Here is a 21,660-nt window from a genome sequence, read left to right as displayed (position 1 = left end):
ATTTAGACTCCAGGATCCAGGGCGGAAGTGTTAAGACGGGATATGAGTTATCATCAGTGCTTGCTTGTGATATTTTGGTATCAGCAGAGCTTCAAAAAGTGTAGAAATGAGTGATTTTGCGTGGCGGGTGATCTTCCAGACGGCTGCATGTTACAACCTACAACATCCATTCAGACCTTCCAGTAACAGGAATTAAAAATAGCCTTAAGGACTCATGCAAGGAGGGGGGATTTTTTTTTTTTAATCACTTCACGTTCTCATCAAAATTCCAGAAATTAGTCACACAGGAGATTGGTTGAGTGCGGCCTCCCAGGAGGGATCTCAGCAGGGGTGCATGCATCATTATAATTCATGGCTGCTCTTTAAATGTCTCATAAAGGTGAAAGATTTAAACGTGCACTCATTACCCTTTTAGTAGTGTGTTGTTTAGGCTGTTTGCACAGCTTAGCATCGTTTCGATGTAAACTGCTGAACACTGGGAATCATTATGGTTGAGGAACAGCTGGAGCATGTCGCCACCTCGTGGTAAATACGTAGTTGTGCAGCTAGGCAGTGTCAGCAGAGGGCGCTGTTGCTCAGGAAGTGACAGTAACTAGCAAAAAAAACACGCAAGTCCTTTTTCAAGTTTGGCATTTATGTCACAGAACAGACAAGCTTTGCACACAACTCGACAAAAATCCCCAAACACTGAATTACAAACACAATTACAATTACTGTTTTTGTCACCTGTGACTTCTAAGGATCACACTTCATGATCTCCCTGAGGCAGATGGTGGCATAGCAGGAGGAGTCCAGGTCAAAGTTTAAGGTGAGCACCTCGCCGCCTCCTGCTCCTTCTTCCTTGGTCTGGAGGCGGTAGCGGAGGTTGCACAGGTTGGCCAGCATAGGGCGGTAGCAGCCCGGCAGGTTCATCTTGAGGCTGCCCACTCGGAAGCGGCAGCTCTCCAGGCCGTCTCTGGCCAGTCTCTCCCGGTACCACGTGCCCATGCCGTTCTCGGGGTACTTCACCGTGTTCCCCGGCATCGGGAGCAACACCTGACGACACAAAAATACATTCAGTGGCGTTCTAGTTGCAGAAATGTGGAAATTGTGCGCCATACCTGAGCGAGGGAGTAGACTCCTTGTTGTTCTTCTTGCTCTGTCACGACATGGATCTGGAAAAGCAGCAGAAGCTCAGAGCTAATGCTCCTGGCACAGTTGCAATGCACAAACCACCTGTAACTGTGCCGATTCTTTTTGAAATTCGTCTTAACATGTAAAAGCAATTTAGTGGCAGTCAATGCTTAGCGCTAACTTCACCATCCTCGGGAGCCTCACTCCATACCCAAATTTACCTGAGCTGTGCTGTTTCTCTCATCATCAAAATGGCCAAATCAACTGTAACTGTGCTGATTCTTGTTGAAAAATATGTCAAAATGAATACTAAAAACCTAACTCCATACCCGGGCTCAGAGCTAATCCTTCTCGCATTTTAATGCTCAAACAAACATTCATTTAATTTTGATAATTTCCGTAAAAAATGTACTGCAATGTTGCAAAATATGAGCATAACAACATGTGAAAGCAGTTTGCAACAGTTAGGACTTAGCGCTAACCTTAACATCTTCAGGAACCTCACTCCGTACCCAATTTTACCTGAGCTGTGCTGTTTTGTTTATATAAGTTTATATGATACTAAGACCCTAACTCCATACCCAAGCTCAGAGCTAATGTTTCTAACATTTAAATATCTAACCTTTATGGGGGGGGGATTTTAATCAAATGTTTTATTTTGTTGCAAAATACAAGCACACTGCGTGTGGAAGCAGTTTGTGACGGGCACGCTAACTTTACCATCCTCGGGAACCTCACTGCATGAATCTATTGTTACCTTAGCAGTGCTGCTTTCCTGGTTGTCGTCCATGTAGTCTGCTCCCTGCATCCACACCAGGTCCCCTTGTCGCACACCGTGCCCCAGTGTGGCTAACCTGTGTGCCACAGCCTCATTCCAAACTCTGCATGATTTAAAAAAATAAAAAAAAAAAAAAGCTGATGGATTAGCAGAAACAGGCTGGGATCATGTAATGATGTTCCCTGCGGCTAACCTGCTACAGTAGGCGTGTGGATAGAAGACTCTCATGCCGTGCGGAAGGCTGAGCCAGGCTTTGGCACAACCTTCTGGACCGGTACCGTAGCGGTTCAGCGCACGGAGCATGAGGCGCTCCCTGGCTTTGGACACGGGCATTAGCGCCAAGGACTCCTTAGCATTATCTGTAAGGTGGAGATTGGTGGATTGCATCCAAAAACGTCTCAGGAAGCAACTTTCAGATCACCTTTGAGTGTTTTCTATCCTGACAGGAGTAAGTGAGAGGTTAGTGTTGCGTCAGCTCTCACCAGTCTGGAGGAAGTGTCTCTTTGCTTGGCTCTGAGGATCATCGCCATCGTCGGGACTGAAGAACAAACGGACGGCAGTCACCTGAAATCAAAACAAAGCCAATTGGGTCGACAGGTCGCTCATGAATGTGGAGTCACTTCCGGTTGGCGAAGTGTGTGTGTGGGCTTCCCAGCATGCCTTGTGGGTTAAAAACTGGTATTGTTCTGCATGTATACAAATATGTGAGCGTCGAGCGCCGAACTAACCCCATTGGTTGTTTGTTTTAAAAACAAAATGCCACTGCTGTAAAAAGTCACATTTGGAGTCCGAAGACCAGAAGCGAGGCGGATAACTCTAGCTAGCGAGCTAGCTGGCTGCTGTCAGTGACAGCTGGGCGGAGCGTGTAAACAAAGATGCAAGAAAAGTCGAACGGCAAGAGGTTTGATAAGGGAGTAATCAAACACGCTGGCATGGATTGGCGTAGCCTGTGGCAAGCTGAAGCCATTGAGGTTTTATAGACTTGTTTTGATTCTCGCGGCAATACGGGACAAAGTGTGTCCCGTGTCAGCCCAAAACGGGTGTTGGTGACGCAGCACACAATGTACAGTTTGCCGCCGCATGCCCACCATTTTTTTTGTGATCGGACGATATTGATCGGTGGCAGGGTGCCTAGTACAGTTCAGTCGTGTGTTCCGCTTGTGTTGCTAATGCTGTTGTGTTGTTTTTGGTTGCACCGTGAGTCAGGGGTCGGTAAGCTCCTGTTGGTTTGTGATGTGCGATTAAGGGTGCAAATATTGAGCTGATTCATGCATGTAAAGAACGCCTCCTCAAGCGAAGTTGAAGTTTGTCTCACACTATTTTCTGTGCAACTCAAGCTTTGACAATGCAGGGCAAATGTGATGTTTTCTCTACCAATAAATGACCAAATTATGGACATTATAAGCAGAAAATGGCGGATTTTCCTCCAAATAAAAATCTGTTTTGATCACAAATCTGCAAAGTAGTGGGATGGTGAATGTATGGGGATCCAGTTCATTTCAAACATAAGACTCACCATGTCTTCTTGGAGTAGAGCCAGGCCGACGTGATCCGACTGAACACCTTGCCCGGTTCCGAACCTCTGCGGCCCGTAATAGTTGACGAAACCTCTGGCCTACACACAAAAAACCCAACCAAGATGTGAACAAGGTGACAAGCAGTGCTGCACGGTTCCAGCCGACATCTTCATACCTTCACATTCTCCAATGCTTCTTCCACCAACGTTGCAAGATGACGCTGTTTTTCAGCACCGGTGTGAGCGTCATCGGCGCCGTGTGGTCTTACATTCCGGACCACCAGGTCAAAGTGGTTACCTTGGAGGCGCCCCAGCTTCAGGGGCTCGGCCACAGAGCGTATTTGAGAAAGACGCATCCCTCTTTTCTCAAACTCCGCCCTCTTCTCCATCAACCTAGTGAGAAAGCACGTGTTTTGTCTTCACTTGTGGACCCCAGTGGGCAGTATTCACCTCACAGGCTTGCTGTTACCGTTGAGGCGAGACCTTCTTGACCACCATGGACTGGTAGGTGACCGCTCGCTTATCTTTGATGCCAGCGTAGGTGAAGTCTGACGGGAGGACGCCCAGTGTTGCCGCCATGTAGCTGATAGCCTCCAGAGTCTCCAGGTTTTCCTTACACAAAGTGAACGCTGAAAAAATAGCAAAGTGAGGCACCATGCAAGAGAGAGTGCGCTGTTTTGGAATCTTTTTCTAACCTGTGTAAACGTCCTCCTCTTTCCGCTCATCTGCGGTCCGTTTCTTGGGTCTGCCTCGCTCCCTCAGCCGCACCGAGATGGCCGTCCTCTCCTGTTCGCCAAAGCTCTTCGTCTCCACCAGTTTCCCAAAGCGGCGGTTCAGGAAATGGTGCACGGCCGTGCGGTGCTCCTTGTTGTCGTCCGGATGAAACGTGTAGGACGAGTCCTGCACTTTGGCGTCGATGAACCTGAAGAAGTCCTCCGCCTCTTCTTCGGTGACCAGCTGGGACAGCTCCCTGTAGTCCGGGTCCTCCCTCACCCTGATCTCCGGCTGAATGGTGACAGTCATGAGAAAAGGGAAGCGGTGTCGGACGGCTCGGTGGACATTGGCGCGCTGGTATTTGTCAGTAAAGGAGCCCAGGGAGAGCTCCTTGTTGCCTGGAGTTTCACCTTCCTCCTCCATCACATCATCTCGGAGACTCACCACAAACTGCTCCAGCTGCTCACTCACTGCCGGACCCAAAATCATGCTCAAGTCCAAGCTGTCTGGGCTGGATATGGTCAAATCGAACCTACAATCTGCTGAGAAGGCATGATGATCCTCTGCTCCCTGAAAGTCCTGTTTACATCTACTACTGACCTTTTCTGAGCAGTGAGGAGCCGGAGTGGGTGCTGCTGTATTGACTTGCTGTCCATGGATGTCTATTTCGGTCACCACGAAGTCTTTGATCAACTTTTTAATGCTTCCAAGAAAACCCTCGTGGCTTGATACAAAGCACACGGGAAGACTGGCAGCATCACCGTCCTGCTTCATTGTCACTTAACGAATAAACCCCGGAGCAAAACGCAGCCAATATGCAGTAACTTGCTGATGGAAACAACGGTCTTTACTACTGCAGACACGCTAGGAAGCTAATAGCGACAGACGCTTCATATCTGACAAAAAAGCCGTAACGACACAACTGTCAACACCACATAAATGCTCAGGAGTACCAAAGCTAGCGATTAGTGCCTACCGAAATAATAGACGTTGTCAAATAATAACGAAAAGGCGCAGGTGTCAATGAAGTGAGGAGCGCGTATTTTCGAGTAGCCCGCTTGTGGCACGTAAACAAAACAACACAGCACGCTGGAGCAGCTACTTCCTGGTCATGTGACATGTCACGTGAGTTCATGTTCTTAAAGTGACACCATCGCTTCTCGCACGATTCACTTATACAACATGATGATTGTAACTGTTTTAAATTTTATGAATTATTGTGGTCTCAACATTGGATGTTGAGTGATTTTACGCAAGAAAGAGTCATTTAAATGCCTAAATTGTTAACACTGCAAGGCTTGTGCCAGGGGTGTCCCAAGTGCAGCATGCTAAACATTTGTGGCCCGGGGAACATTGTAGAAATAAAATGTTTTTAAAAAGTATTCTAAAAAACGCACAATGTAAAAAGAAAAACAAAAATGTTGATACTCATAACCTATAATAACACAAAGTTTTGTCTTTAAATATACGGTATGTATTTTTTAGCCTTTTTCTAGAACTATGAACACCAATGTTTTAAACAATTCCAAGAAGTATCCTAATTGGAACAGCATGTCGTCGAGTATTGATCCAACCTTGAATGAACTAAAAGAAGTCAAAACAACGGATTGGCTCGTCACTGTTGAGCTGGAAGAGGTTAAAGGTCGCCTGCAGTGAGTCCAAAAACAACCCAGCAGGCAGGAATGCTCGAGATACAGACATTTCTCCAAGGTGAAGGTCCGTTTCCTGACCCAAAACACTTGCATAACGTCCCCTAAAACTTCCTCCTCCTCCACACTGCATGTTGATCACATTAATGCTGCGTTGCTTCCAACCAACTGACTTGGACCTTTTCCCAGAGGGAGATGGTGGGGGTAAAACGAGAATAATATCTGCAAAGTACATTTAAGGACGGCGTGTTATCTTGCTCATTTCACAATGGGTGGGATTCTCAAATAAAAAGAAGCCTCTGTAAGAAGGGGGCGTGCATGTGTGTACAGTGCAAATATTTCCCTTGTGCAGTCAAAAATAATGAAAGCAAATGCTCTCAAATTCTTACTGTGTAAGCAAGACGGTGAGGAAACGGGATACGAGCCTGGAAGCATGTGGAAATCTGGCCTCCATTGTTTATGTGAGCGTGACACGTACAGGAGTCGACGGAATGTTGCACAGATGGAGCAGCAGGGACTCTGCGCAACCTTTCTGGGTTAGTTTGGATTTGAAAGGCTTTTAGATGTGTGACACTCTTAAAGCTAGAGAAGAAACTTCATTCTACCTTGCAAGTAACAATGGGGTCCAATAATTCCCAAATGGGCCACTGTAGCATCCATATTTTTCACTGTTTTATGTCTGGAAACTGTGTTTTTCCCTACATTGATGTCATACGTCAGCCAATGCAAACATAAAATGGACTAAAATATGCACCCTTCTTTGGTATGTAGCAGCTACAAACTCAAGAGCAGCCTGATACCAAGTAAAAATACTAAGAATAATTAGTAATAGTAGCAAAATCTATTTAATATTAATAACAATAATAAATTACACAAAAGGTCAGTAATATTAATAACAGAAATATCAAGTCGCTAAATGAAAAATGAACAAAAAACTTTTATCTCAAGTAGAAAAAATAAAAATATCAAGTAGCAAAATGAAAATTAGTAATACTAATAATAACAATATATTAATAAATAATACAATAGTCGTTCAAAATGCAATCAAAAATAAAACATAGTAATAACAATATATGTAGTTAAAAAAATAAAAACAAAACATAATAAAAAATCTCTAGGCAGACAAAATGGTAGAAAGTAGTAAAATTAAAAATAATATTTAGAATAATATAACAAAATGTAAAGTAAAAAATACAGTTAAAAATAAAACATATAGTTATAATAATGTTAAAAAAAAGCACAATTAAAAACAAAACTAGTAGAAAAGTAATACTAAATCTCAAGTTAGGAAAAAAATTAAGGTAGGAAATAGCAAAATGAAAAATAACAATAATATTAATAAAAGTAATAGTGCAAGTAACAGTAACACAAGTAACAGTAATACCCACTCTATTAATGTTGTTAATAATAATGTAAAAAATGCCAAGTAGCAAAAAAAAAAAAAAAAAAACAGAAAAATGTTTCGAGCCAGAGTTGTGTGTTTTGCAGAAATGAATCCGAGTTCGTGTCCTTTCATGTTTGCTGCGAACAGGAAGCTCTCACGGCTCGATGTGTGTTAGCAATCAAATGCTTTTTTGTTCTTCCACAAATGACTTGTGTGTGTGTTGTGGGGGGTTGGGGGGTCAACACCAGACAATCAGTGCTTTATTGTGTCTTGAGCGGCAATGCACACGCATGCTATGTCAGGCCCCCCCCTTCCAGACACAGTTCAGCCATTCTCACCTCCACACATCTGGATGTAGGAGGAATTCCCCTCCTGTCTTTACATCAACCACTAATCCCCCCGCCCCTCCACAAAAAAAGAAAAAAAGCCTCAGTGGAGTTTGAAAAGAGAAAACGAATGGATGACTTTCTCCATCTTGGAACAATGTGTGCATGTGTTTAACGTTCCTCCCAAATATCCTTCACTTGAATCACTACCCCGCCCCACTCGTCCTCTGTCCCCTGTTGCTGTCTTAATCCCGCCCACCCGTTTTCCAGCGCACAAGTTTTGGGGGGGAGTGTGGGGGGTGGGGGGTGCGGCTTGTTGCTTTTTTGAGTGCGTCTTGCACATTTCTAATCATCAAAAGTGTTGCGAAAGGACGTCATTTCTGAGTTTTATGCTTTTTTTAGGAGGACGCCAGGGGACAAAATGGGGAAAGTGAACATTTGGGTGAAAAGGAGTTTCATAGTTGTGGCAAGTCTGATGGCGGTGAGTGTTGTTTCCACGCTTCTTCTTTTTTTTTTTGACATTTCCTGCACATGACACCGTACGCTTATAATTTCTGGATGTCTACTTTTGCAGTAGTCACTGTTCCTGCTGGGCTCACGTCTTGTTTTCTTCTAAACACACATGTGCTTCAATGCTATGTTGGTGCCATTGTTACCTGAATAAAGTGTGTTGTTGTTGCAGGTCATTGGTGCGGTGATGTTGGCAGGCATTCTCTTCATACATGGTCACTACCACCGTGATGAGGAGGTAACGCCCCCTATCTTTCCAACTGTGACTGGATCCTATGAAACACTATCAAAGAACTACACTCTAGGTTCCCAAAGTGGGGTATGCCAATTGTAATAGGGGGTACGTGAATAAAAATTTAAAAAAACAATTAGCGTCTAACACTGTCAATTACGAGTGCGCCTGAACGCCTCAGGGCGCAGTGAGTGGAGAACGACGCAGAAAGCAGGAAGGAGACATCACACGATGTTGCTCATTGCTATGTGTGCGTCATGTGAACAATTAGTACGTTTGGTGATTATTTTGTGCATTAATAGTGCTGAATCTAAAGATTTTACTTCGGATAGTGCTTTATCGTGATTGTTAAACTTTCCCCATCAATTGGGTAATAAATTGTTATGCAGATTTAAAACAAAGCCATCGTCAGTGGACAAAAAAAGTGATGCTCAAATTCCATCCATCCATACATCTCCTATGCCGCTTATCCTCACTAGGGTCGCGGGTATGCTGGAGCCTATCCCAGCTGACTTCGGGCGAGAGGCGGGGTACAGCCTGGACTGGTCGGCAGCCAATCACAGGATGCTCAAATTCAAGCCATTCAAACGGAAGGATGCCAACATCAGACTGGAATAAAAGATATGTAGGATGATTACTTATCTGTTTATCGTTGCTCATGTGAAACTTTATCAAAATGCAACCATGCAAAATACACATTTTGACCCAGAATTACTTTCAAATGAGTTAACCAAATAGCTATTTTCAATATTTGCAAAAGATATGTTGGATGATGACTTATCTATTTATTAGTGCTCATGTGAAACGCTATCCAAAATGTGACACAAATACACAATTTGACCTGAAATTACTACAAAATTGATACCAATTAATGATGTTCAATATTTCAAGTGAATTAATATCCAAGGCTGTGTGCTTTTTAAGTGTGCAGCAGTAGGGGGTACATGGCTTCAGGTCAAATGTCTGAAGGGGTACGCCGCTAAACACTTTTTCAATTCTATTCTAGTCTTTTATAGTCGCCGAGTGCGGGGTTTACAAAAGCAAATAACCACAGGGGTCCCTGATTAGCACCTGAGTACACCTGATCTAGTTTTTTCTTAATAACGCCACAAGATGGCAGTAGCTACATGTGAAGTATCAAATGACATATGTACCTCTGCATGCGCTTTAAAACATTGCTCCTTCCTGTCTGTGTGAAAGTCACACATGCTCTTTAGAAGGAATATTCCCAAGCTGCTTGGAAATGAAGGGAAAAATACAAGGTCTGTGCAAAGTGAAATAAAGCGCTAAAGAAGTTTTAGGACCAAAAAAAAAGATGCAAAAAATATTAGAATATGTTTATATGTTGTGATTGACTGGCTGGGATAGGCTCCAGCATACCCGCCACCCAAGTGAGGATAAGCGGCATAGAAGATGGATGGATGGATGTGTATAGGTCTATATAAATATGTGAACAATAAAATATGTTCTGATCAAATATATAGAAAATTCTAAAATATGATTAAAATATCGTACATACTGTAGACCACCAATGTTTTTCCTTGTGAGAGCTACTTTTACAAAATGAAAATGGCCAAGAGCTACTCATTTTTGTAACAATTATTTTTATAGCTTATTTCAACCCAAACAATCCGAATATGCTTGTTTTACCAGAACATCCACAACATGCTGGTGTCCACAACTCACATTTTGCATTTCAGAATGCATTTCTTTTTAGTGTTCTCACATTATTAACTAAAAGGTGATTGAAAAGCAGGCTTGAGGGCGCCTCATATGGTCCTGGGGGGCTACCTGGTGCCCGCGGGCACCATGTTGGTGACCCCTGCTGTAGACGTTACGTTAACGTCTGCTAACGTAATGTGAATAGGTGGTATGTAACCTAACATGTTAACAGATAACAGTTATTCAAATAACTATAGCCTAAACGACATAACATAACTGGTTTTCTTGCATCTTGTAATCTGCAGAATTTGGGTTTTTTTTTGGGGGGGGGGGGGGGGGGGCATTTGTGTTCCGTCTTTCTCAGTTGACGTTTACAATGTAAATGTTCAGTGGTACAGGAGTGATAGGAGTAGCAGACACTGGCACACAAGCCTACAGCATATATACAGTATATAACATAGATAAGTCGCTTCGGAGTATAAGTCGCAGGACCGGCCGAACCATGAAAAAAATGTACGACTTATAGTCCGGAAAATACGGTGCAGGTTAAAGTATTTTTTTGTTGACAAAGTCCACAAAATGTAACATAACATAGCGCTGAAATGTGATTTCCTGCTAAACACGTTCATTCAATCACTGTCCACAGATCGAGGACATGATCGTGGGCATACGTGCCGTGTACACGCTTGCCGTCATCATGCTGTTATTGCCCGTTGTTGGCTTGTATGGCGTCTGCAAGGAGAAGAAATGGATGATCATTGTGGTGGGTATACAAACAACCACGCGCACACACACTTGATCACCAGACCCTGAAGGTTTATTTGTGTGTCAGTTCACAGTTGGAGTCATCCTATGCAGCCTTTTTGTGTTTTACATTGGCATGGGCCTGCTGTTTGTGCGCCCGACGGTATTTACACTGCTCTCCACTCCATTTCTACTACATAGCTCATCAGCTTTCGTGCCTGTTTACTCCTGGTGTGTGCTAAGAGTGTGCTCTTGTCGTGCAGATGAGGAAAGCCATCAACATGTATTACATGGGCATACAGCCATTGAGCAACGCCACTGACGCAGATCTCAAGATTATGCACGAAACGCAAAAAGAAGTCAGTAAAAGACGTCCAAGTACAACGTGGGGGTGGGATTTATTCGTGTTGTTTTTTCCAGTTGGAATGTTGTGGGGTGCAGCAGGGCTACCAAGAGTGGGGTTATGACGTCCCAGAGTCATGCTTGTGCGCTGACAACTCCACCAGCGCATGTGTGAGCGTGATCACAACAACAAGCTGCTTTACATTTTTGCTGCGCTTTCCATGCACTCTTTTCACTCTTCTGTTTTGTTTCTAGGTGGCCGCTCCAAAGAACAGCAGCCTGTCCGAGGGCACGGACGACCCTGTCATGATTTATGAAGAGGCTCGTACATCGTTACACAGCACTATCACAGTGGATCCCTTTTAAATGTCCTTTTTTCCTTTAAATCGAACAAGCAAGGAGGAAGGCTGCTCTTTGAATGGAATGTTTTGCTTTATTAAATGCCAGAGAGCAGCCTTTTATTTGGCATGGAACATTTGTAGGGCACTGAAGTGGATGTATGAAATCACCTAGAGAAGTTGAATATAACGATATTATAACCGAATGTAACTGTAACAAATGTAATAATATACTGTATACGGTGCATTTGTATAAAAAAAAATCACTTATCATTATTATTAGTATGTTGAATTTACAATTATATTCATTTTTTTCCGTTACTATATATATATATATATATATATATATATATATATAATTCATACTAACTTAAATAACAAACAGTATACAATACAGTAGAAGAGATATTTTAGAAGTATAAAAAATACAAAACGTAAAATTAAAACAAATAAGTACTTAATACGTACAATACATACTTAAAACTTAATATTTCACAGTTGCATTACTATTTTACTCCTGTTTTTGTAGTTTTAGTTAAACGGACTGCAAGAAATTATTATGAATATTAGTCAATTCCACAATATTAATTTACTAAAATTGTAATGATCATTTTTCAAAATTATTTAAAAACTTTAACAACGAAAATAATACAAAATTAAAAATGCTCAAGTCTTATTTATTATATTTAGTTTTATGTATTAGATATAGTAGTGCACCACCTTTTCATCTTACTACTTACAAATGCAACATTTTTAAAAAAAAGGCAATTAGATGAAAAATTATGAGAAATATTCTAACATTTAAAAAAACAGAAAAATGTAATATTGCAGTCATCCCTGGCGATGTCGCGGTTTGGTTGTCACTCCCTTGCAATATCTTGAAAATGAATTAATTCATAATTGATCACCGTTTTATGGTGGAATACGGCCTATTATTAGTTTTTAAAAAAGCATATTTAAGCAGATTGTACTTCTTCTTGGCCTAAATGAAGCATTGTCAAGCGTAAAAACGGCAAAATGATGTAACTAAATGAATAAAAGTACACATGCTGTATCAGGCAGAAAAAGCGTTGTAAATGTGATTGTGGTGCCGTATTCCACATTGGCCACCAGGTGTCGGTGTTTGGTGAGAGGGCACTCGACTCCTCACCAAGGTTCCCTGAGGAACACATTTACTGTGACGCTGCTCGAGCAGAAGTTTTATTTACGTCTTACATGGCTTATTTACTCTTTTTCTGTCTACTATATTGGCTAATAACCAGTGCAAAGACATTTAAAGCCGCAATGAAGTGCGCTGTCCAGAAAATAACAAGGAACCGCTAGCGTGTGAGTCTGTGTTATCTTATTTATGTCTGATAAGTGGTATTTTCTCTGATTATATCTACTGTATTGGGTAATACAAATGCAAAGGTGACTATAGGAGTGTCTGTGATTTATGATCATTATTAGTGTGTGTGTGTGTGTTCTATTTCTATGCCGATATATTGTCATGTGTTGATGTGTGTGACGCTTGTGTGTTGCAGCCGTGTCTTCCAGTCGTCATCCAAAATTTAGACCTGGCCATGGACGTTGCGGCGGGTATCTCGGTGGCGTTGACTTTACTTTGGGTACGTGCCAGTTCCTTTGGACAGGTTCAGAATAACTTCCACACCATTTTTGTCTCCATACATGTCGATGTGTCTTATTGCTGTATTTTTATTACACTACAGTCATGTTGTGTGTGTGTGTGTGTGTGTGTGTGTGTGTGTGTGTGTGTGTGCAGACACTGGCCTGTGTGCTGAGTATTGTCATCTTGTGTCAGCTCAAACCCAAGAAGGACACACACGCCGTGGCTTACAGTCGAGAGGCCAAAACCGGCAACTACGCCGTCCTCACTGAGCCTGCGGAGCTCAGCTGAGCGGAGCACTGCGAAGCCAGTTTAGTGGGTTCGCGAGGTCTGTTGAGTCGAAAGCCGGGCTTGCCTGTACTACAAAGGTGGCTCCCTTTTAACGCGGCTATATCACCGTGGTAATTCAGGCTCAGCTCGTAAACTGGTCCCAACTTTAACCAGCTTAAAATCGGCAACGAAAGTGCCGCTGTTGCACTGTCGAACTCATGCGGAGATGGCGTCACCGTTTTTTGAGAACCCGGCGAACATGGGAGCAAGAATAATTCAGGCAGCGCTCCGAGGTCACACTGACCCGCTGGCATTCCCTGATGAAATTCTCGATAAGAGATGTAGATCTTCAGCCGAGGGAATTCGCCGCATTTGCCCACTTTTTGAGCCGAGTGTCGGGAATAAACACCAATATGAAATATGAATTTGGCCGGTGTTAGCAGACGTATGTGTTGCAGCAGTGGCTGCTCCTGGTAAGTTAACTTGTGCAGTTACACGCTCGGCAATCTTCTGCCAGTGTTGCTTTTGGAAATGGTGATCTTGTTCAGCTCCTCATCACACGCCATAATCATTACTTGCTCCTCATGTGCAAAATACAGCCCCCGGGATTGCTCCATTTTTCTTTGGAAGTACAACGATATGATTTCAAACGCACATTGAGCACAAAGCCGAGAAGCAGACGTTGACAAAGTGAGTCGATGACCACCGTCGCGGGACCGTTGAACTCTGTTTGTGGGGAGTTGAGGTTTTGTTGAGCTGCGTCGTGAGCACAAAGCTCAAAGTTTATTGAGCCACTTTGGCAGTACAGGCCTCTGATCATCGATTGACTGTTGATCAATATCCCATGTGAGACACCAAAGCTGACTTGGAACTTCCATCCATCCATTTTCTATGCCGCTTGTCCTCTCCAGGGTATCCTGGAGCCTATCCAGAGCTGACTCCGGGGCGAAAGGCGGGGTACAGCCAGGACCGGTCGCCAGCCAATCACAGGGCACATGTAGACAAACAACCATTCACACTTGCTTTTAACTTAACAAAATATACAATAGAAAATATATACAACAATACCATGCTTTGCTTTTTTTTGTAAATGCATTTGCATTGTGTGTGAGTTTTGCATGTCATGAAATCACATGACGAGGTTCAGCTTTGTTGTTTGTATAATTCTGTTCTTATTATTTTGTGTGAATAAAATTGTTGCCTTTTTGCTTCTTTTTAAACAGTTTCTTGAAAGACTTATGGAGGATTTGAAGCTACAGTAAGATGACCGCATCATTTTCATTTAAACAGTATCGATATTTGTAAGCATGTAATTGTTTGTTTCTACAGCGTAGCATTTTATCAATGTGGTTTTGGGTTTTTTAATGTGTAATAACATTGTAATTTGAATACACTCCTGATCAAAATTTTAAGACTAGTTGGAAAAACAGCAAGAATTTACATTTTGGACTGTTTGCTCTTGAGGAGGTTCCAAGAAGAGCTTCAAAATGAAATGCAAAAAGAGGAAATGGAAGTGAAAAAGTGTTTTGAAGAAGCAATTTATTGCAATAAAGACAAATAGGCTGTCCTTAAAAGCCACCATCCTCGGCCCAAATGAAGGTTGTTGCTGGTGCCCAGTGCAGTCCGATAACCATCACGCGGCACCTGCCAGAGAAGGGTTTTAAGAAGAAAAGGTCTTCAAAGGTATCGTCTCCTTCAACGCCACAAAACTGACCAATTGGAATTTGCAGAAGCGCACCAAACATGGGACATTGAAAGGTGGGATGTTTTATTCCCCCCAGGCGGTCCTGATGGCTTCCAGCATTACTGGCATGACAAGGAGATCCCACCTGAGATGTTTTTCACACGACACAGTGGACGGGGCACCATCATCATACTTCAATGGAACAGTGGAGCTTCGGGTTGTGCAGGGTCGTCAAACGGCAGCTGGCCATGTGGAGATGTTGCGGGGGGCGTCCCTCATGACTGAAGGCCCTCGTCTGTGTGGTAATGACTGGCTTTTTCAACAGGACAACCCTGCGGTTCACTGGGGGAACACTAAAATAACACATCCTAGATCTCAATGAATGAAATATTCTTATTAAACACTTCATTCTTGGTCACACTTTACAATAAGGTACACAAAAATACAGTAGTTCCTGAGGAACTAATGACTAAGGCACATCAATTTAGACTAGTTACTGAGGAACTAATGAAGAACAAAGAGGAACTAATGAGTAGAGTTGTTACTGAGGAACTAATGAAGAACTAATGAGGAACTAATGAGTAGCGTAGTTACTGAGGAACTAACGAAGAACTAATGAGTAGAGTAGTTACTGAGGAACTAATGAACTAATGAGTAGAGTAGTTACTGAGGAACTAATGAAGAACTAATGAGTAGAGTAGTTACTGAGGAACTAATGAAGAACTAATGAGTAGAGTAGTTACTGAGGAACTAATGAACTAATGAGTAGAGTAGTTACTGAGGAACTAATGAAGAACTAATGAGTGGAGTAGTTACTGAGGAGCTAAGGCACATTTCCAGTTGTTACTGGGGAACTAATGAAGCTCTAATGAGTAGTGGTTAGGGTTAGGTAGGTTCGTTCCTCATTAATTACCGTAATTGTGTGTACCGGTAACATTTTACAACAAGGTGCACAAAATTAAAGCAAATTAATGAGGAACGAACCTACCTGAACCTAATCACTGTAAATGTATGTGCCTTAGTTCCTCGGCAACTACTGTACTCATTAGATCCTTATTAGTTCCTCAGTAACTAGTCTAAATTAATGTGCCTTAGTCATTAATTAGTTCTTCATGAGTTCCTCAGTCATCACTGTAAATTGTATTTAGATCAGGGGAACACTCACCAAAAGAGTGAACCTAGTCCTCTGGAAGAAGCCTTTTGTGTATATTGAATATATTTTATGCGTATTTTTTCATATTTTGTAATAATTGTGTTGGTTATAACCAAAAATATAGTCGAAACATCCCTCATAATAAAAAAAAAAGCAACAAAAGGAACAATTATGACATGATTTATTTTTGCTATTTACAATCATTTTTACATTACGTGACATAGTACATTACATGTTGATTTGACATACTTTAAAAAAAACAGTGTATGACAAAAACAAATTGCATGAACAATATACAATACTGGCTTAAGTGCAGACATGATTTCAGGTGATAAGTATAGAAAGCGAGTACATGTGCTTTTACGGGAACATTCGCAGTCATTAGCCTTTAAAACCCGTGTTGTTGTAGTTCTAAGTAAGCATTACATCCATACATACTGTAAGTAGTCGGTTACATTGCAGAAGTTCACTCTAATGCTGCAATCCACTTCGAGACAGATGACAGTGGCAGCAAAATAAATGGACTGCACACGACAGACTTTGTAGGCGTGTGCCTGAATGCGCATGAACCTCTCCTGTCCTGCTCAGATACATCGGCCATTCGGGTTACATGCATGTCTATATTCAAAGAGCATGACGCTTGCTAGCAGCTAGTCAGGTTATTATGGTTATTCTTACAGCATATTGTGTTTGTTTATGTGCAAATTCAAAGAAGCGATGCTGAGGTGACCACTAGAAGGCACCGGGGACGTATCTGTTGGACTGGAGCAGAGCCATGAACTCCTGCTTGCGCTTCATCTGCACCATCAGCTTCAGGCTCATCACCAGTAAAACAGCCTTGGAGGAGATGGGACAGTTCTTTTATATTAACGTGCTATCTTAGCGGCATTTTTAAAATATTTTTTTTAAAAAAGCACATACCCAAAATATGCCGCTTCCGAATTTGATACCCATCGCCAAGGAGAATCCTCGCTTGAGAGCGGATACATATATATGTAGGCATGCCTGTGGAGTCGCAAGCTTTCATTCAATAAATAACTCTGTCTTCATCTTTATTTCATTATTTATTTTAACGTATTCATTTATTTTCATCTTGAAAAGTGTGCTTTTACCTCCTGATAAACATACTGGTTCTTTGGAGCCCCCAGGGTGGCACTGCCTCGCAGTCGTATCTGACGAAGAGAACACGAGCATTTGCTGTCACACCACCAGAGGGCGCAGGTTGTATAAAATCAACATGGTAACCGGCGAAGAAGAAGGTAAACAGGAACTATCTCCAAGTGTGGCGTTTGACTTTTTTCCCACTTCCAATGTTAGTTTGAATTATTGCAATATATGAATACAACGTCAATACACACTGATGGTAAGGGAATGCAGTATTGTGGGTAACTTTAGTACCTTTGGGGCAGGTTTTTAGAACAATTACTTGAAAGCGAAATAGTTTAGCTCTATGCCACAGACTCTTTAAAAACAAGGCAGCTCCTTTTTTGTTATTTAATCATGTAAACACTTTTAAAATACAGGCAAAAAGAATGTCATCTAATAGAGTTCCTTTTTTTAAACAAGGCAGTTAATGCTTTTACTTAATTTTTAATGGTGTTTTGCTTTTAATTGATGTAACATGGCAATGCTTAAAAAAAGCAAAATTATCTGATATTTTTTCTACGTTTTTTGAGTTCTTTAAACAAAGGAGCTAATATTTTTACCAACGGTTTTAATGTTTTTTTTAAATTCAAATTCATTTACCTAATAATAGTAATGCTTTAAGAAATGTAAAATAATAATAAAAAAAAACAATACGGCAGCTAATGTTTTTATTCAGTGTTTAATGGTTTTTGTTTTGAATTAATTTATCAGAAAGTAGCAACGTTTTTTTTATCACAAAAATGATAAATGCATTTATAAATGTATATAATAAATACATTTATAATAAATAAATGTATAAATATATATTATAAAATAAATATAATATATATTCCCTGCTTTTTAAAAGAAAACATATTTAATTGTGGCAAGGCTTTAAAATAACAAATCTTATCTGACATTTAATATAATATTTTCACGTGTTTATTTTTTATGGGAACTATATTTAATTAAAAAAATATATAAGATATAAGACAATAATATACAATAATGGTGAAAAAAACAGATAATATTTGGGAATTTTGGAAATGCTTTTTAAAAAATAGATAAAATTATCTTTAAAAAAAACCAAACAAGTAATATAATACTGCATAATATAAAAATAACACTTGGTCATTCATTTTCTGTTTTTTTGTATATACAATGTTTTTGAACAAAATAAGTTTTAAATAAACATATTTAATTAGGGAAATACTTCAAAAATTATACTTGGCTTTTGTTACTGTATTTTTTAATTAAAGAAGACAGTAAATATTTTTATTTCATTTTTGAAATGCTTTTAAAAAAAAGATAAAATGATCTAAAAAAAAAACAAACAAGTAACATAACATTTTTTTTTAACCAAAAGACTTTTTAAATAAACATATTTAATTCTGGAAATAGTTATACAAATAAAACAAAATAATCCATATGTCATTGCTTATAAAAAAAATAAATAATGTAATGTGAAAATAATATACTTCATTGTTATGAATGGATTTTTTTGCAAGCTTGCACATCTTCCAAAGGGATACTCACGCATTTACCCGGTGATTGACAATGACAGGAAGCAGGAATGGAGGTGCCCCAGTCCTTGTAGCCTTCTATGAGTCCACAGCACTTAAACTGGAGATCACACACACACATTCAGAGGATACGCCGTGTATTTGTATGATGTGTTAAAGGTGCATAAATGTGCTCACATGTGCTTGAATACTGTGAAGTAAGGTCCTGTTAGTTTTGCTGGCAGCGCTCAGAGGCATCATGGACAGCAACTTTGCCTCCTCTCGCGCCACACCTGTCTAAAAAGCAGGTTTAAGTTAAATTGTCTACGCCCGTTGTATGATTAAACATCATACTGAGCGGCATACCTCATAAATGTCCTGGTAACTTAGTGCCGTTTTCACTATGATGGTTTGACTGGCTGCCGCCATCCCAGCTGCAAACTGCATGCACAAAAAACACATTCATTCTGGCACGGCGTTTGACGCCAGTTATGCACGACGCTAACGACGCACGCAGTGAAGCGAATTACCAGAATCAAACACCACCTCTTCCCCCTGCAGGCTCCGAACACGCCGAGCAGCGACAGCAGCAGACAGGCGATCTCCAGGATGTACAAAATCACCACGGACACGTTGGACACCAGCTGAAGACACAGATCGCACGTGAGGAGCATCTTGTTGTATTTCATCCACTTACAGGACTATAACTAACAAATACCAATAACACAAACATGTGCATGAGTATTACTAATACTTAAAATAAAAAAAATGAAATGACTGCATAAAAATAAGACATAAAATTAACATGTTAAAATTATTTGTTAAAAATAAATTTAAAATCAAAATAATTACTTAATTTGAAAAGCTTAAAATGAGAAAACAATTGATTAAAATTAAACAATATTAAATAAATATACTTTGTCTACTTCATTAATATTTACTAAAACTTAAAAACAATGAGAAAATATGAAATAAAAACATAAACGTGACAAACAACGCCCGGTATGATGCACTGCCTTTCTCCACCACTTTTTTTTTTTTTAATAATTGCATAAAATAAAATAATAATAATAGCAAAATAATACATAAAAAGAGTTACTTGGCACTAATCTACAAAAGCTTACAAAGAAAAAACAATTTAAAAAATACAATTAAGCAATATTAAATAAATAGAAACACTTTGTCTCCTTTATCAATACTTACTAAAACATAACAAAAATAATTCGAAAATATTAAATAAATAAAAAATGTGAGCCTAATACATCTTATTAGAAATAAGTCAGTCTGAAAATAAAAATTAAACAATATTAAATAAATACAAATACTTTGTCTACTTAACTAATATTTACTAAAACTTAAAAATAATTAGAAAATATTCCATGAAAACATAAACTTGAGGCTAATATTTGAACTATTAGAAACAACACTTTTCTTGTAGCTGTTTTTTTATGCATGTTTAGAGTCAACACTTTAATTTGACCTTTTCATTGATTTTTCCGTAGCGTTTGATTTGAATGTAATTAACTCTACATTGTGGCTGAACCATTGTTAAGTATAAAATAATACATTTCTGTTACTAATGAACTATTTACTTTGCTGTAATTCTCGTTTAAAGGAGACAAGGTTGGCTGCAAGAGCAAGGCTGTAAAGTCGGTCAAAGGCGAGGGTCAGATGTAAAGTGGCGTCCGTGTGAAGATAAGTCACTGTCTGGCTCAAGGACATGTGCACACGCACACGCACACGCACACGCACACACAGGGGAGATGCTCTACATAGACTTGAACTCTTTGTTTTGTTGTTTATGAAAGTCCTACCTGGCCTGCTTGCAGGAGGTCCCGATGGCCGGCTGCTGTCATGGTTAACATGAAGAAGCACAAAGCCTTGGAGGAGGTAATTGACACAAAAAAACACTGCTTTAAAACGAGCACTTTTACAAGGGTGTGCATGCTGCACTTTAAAGTCACACAACAATCACTATGTGATGTATATACAGTATATTGTATGTGTGATGCTGGTGAACCACACCATTAACATTGACAGCATTTCCGTGACGTCATCTGTGATTTACATTCTATCTGCACTGCCGTGTTGCCACGCTAAAAGCACCCCAATGCACGGGGCAGAGACGCCTACAGGCCTCTTTGCACAACTTGCCTCCATCAATGCACCTACCATATTGACAGCACAGGCGAATATAAAGGGCCTCTTTAGGCTCGTTTTGTCCGCCACCACGACCACGGCGTTCCGCTGCATGTTCCCGCCGCAGACCCCCAGCTTTCACAACAAAAAACAACACACACGAGAGAATGAGAAAGGCAACAAAAAATGACGCGTGTGTGATGATATTTAGGGATGTAACGGCATCCGAGTGAGACGTCACTGCGATGCGCTGGATGGCTAGCACCTTGCTGCATTCAGGGGCACTCGGAATTCTTGGCTTCGAGAGACAACGTTAACTGTCGATAAATGTTGACAAAGAACACAAATGAGGGGGAAAGGACATGACAGAACAACCTCATCTTCCACAGATAGATGAAGCCACAAGTGATTATTTCATTTAAAATTGTTGGCGTGCTTATATTTCACTTTTAGAATGCCAATTGTCAACATAGGCAGACGTCAGTGTGTTTCTACCTAAGCTAGTATTGCTCTCTTTGTAAAAAAAATGTATCACATTTTACTATTAAATGAGATATACAGTGGTAGAACTAGGTTGTGGTGTGCGAGTACACTGCATCGTACTGATGCCGTTTCTAAAGTTTTGCATACTTTATTTATCGCCACGAAAGAGTCAGACTATTAGAAACAACCCTCGGTATGCCGCGATACACTCCTACACCGCTACAAACTGCTTTCACAGTCACAACATTGTAATGACGGCTGAATAACACAACAGCGGAATGGCTGTAAATCAGTCAGACGTTTACCAGACAACACCAATAAAGACAGTTTGTCAACACTTCCTAGTTCCCTCCTTCCACGGACTTTTTCGTAAAAGCTTGCTCTATAACC

General features: G+C 40.6%; 3 protein-coding genes across 6 annotated transcripts; 1 reads left to right on the top strand and 2 right to left on the bottom strand.

Annotated features, from left to right (window-relative positions):
• Window positions 1–633: 633 nt before the first annotated feature.
• Window positions 634–5,638, bottom strand: pus7l (pseudouridine synthase 7 like). The gene is made up of 9 exons (XM_054753890.1): window positions 4,103–5,638; window positions 3,877–4,036; window positions 3,584–3,800; window positions 3,408–3,506; window positions 2,374–2,455; window positions 2,085–2,250; window positions 1,871–1,994; window positions 1,101–1,154; window positions 634–1,035 (listed from the first exon to the last, which is right to left on the bottom strand). Exons 1-9 carry the CDS (start codon window positions 4,893–4,895, stop codon window positions 736–738), a joined length of 1,995 nt encoding a protein of 664 aa, XP_054609865.1. The 5' UTR covers window positions 4,896–5,638; the 3' UTR covers window positions 634–735.
• LOC129168525 (tetraspanin-8-like) lies at window positions 1,066–14,391 on the top strand. Of its 4 annotated transcripts, none has more exons than XM_054753897.1 (11): window positions 1,066–6,306; window positions 7,883–7,961; window positions 8,163–8,228; window positions 10,531–10,647; window positions 10,717–10,791; window positions 10,892–10,987; window positions 11,049–11,141; window positions 11,226–11,321; window positions 12,832–12,915; window positions 13,071–13,242; window positions 14,096–14,391. In XM_054753897.1, exons 2-10 carry the CDS (start codon window positions 7,902–7,904, stop codon window positions 13,203–13,205), a joined length of 822 nt encoding a protein of 273 aa, XP_054609872.1. In that variant the 5' UTR covers window positions 1,066–6,306; window positions 7,883–7,901; the 3' UTR covers window positions 13,206–13,242; window positions 14,096–14,391. The 4 variants fall into 4 exon arrangements, with proteins under 4 accessions (XP_054609872.1, XP_054609873.1, XP_054609874.1 ...); XM_054753898.1 differs by lacking the exon at window positions 1,066–6,306 and adding an exon at window positions 7,795–7,808; XM_054753899.1 differs by lacking the exon at window positions 1,066–6,306 and having other exon boundaries at window positions 7,815–7,961; window positions 11,226–11,291.
• A 1,809-nt stretch (window positions 14,392–16,200) lies between these two features.
• On the bottom strand, window positions 16,201–21,633 carry LOC129167925 (tetraspanin-8-like). Its single transcript, XM_054752625.1, has 9 exons — window positions 20,821–21,633; window positions 20,463–20,528; window positions 19,179–19,292; window positions 19,015–19,089; window positions 18,847–18,945; window positions 18,683–18,769; window positions 17,134–17,193; window positions 16,943–17,026; window positions 16,201–16,858 (listed from the first exon to the last, which is right to left on the bottom strand). Exons 1-9 carry the CDS (start codon window positions 20,899–20,901, stop codon window positions 16,754–16,756), a joined length of 771 nt encoding a protein of 256 aa, XP_054608600.1. The 5' UTR covers window positions 20,902–21,633; the 3' UTR covers window positions 16,201–16,753.
• Between the last annotated feature and the right edge of the window lie 27 nt (window positions 21,634–21,660).

Source organism: Dunckerocampus dactyliophorus, chromosome 15 (genome assembly GCF_027744805.1).
Source record: "Dunckerocampus dactyliophorus isolate RoL2022-P2 chromosome 15, RoL_Ddac_1.1, whole genome shotgun sequence".
NCBI classification, from domain to species: Eukaryota; Metazoa; Chordata; class Actinopteri; order Syngnathiformes; family Syngnathidae; genus Dunckerocampus; species Dunckerocampus dactyliophorus.
The sequence above is the reverse complement of the archived record's forward strand: the minus strand, read 5'-3'. Positions and strand labels throughout refer to the sequence as shown.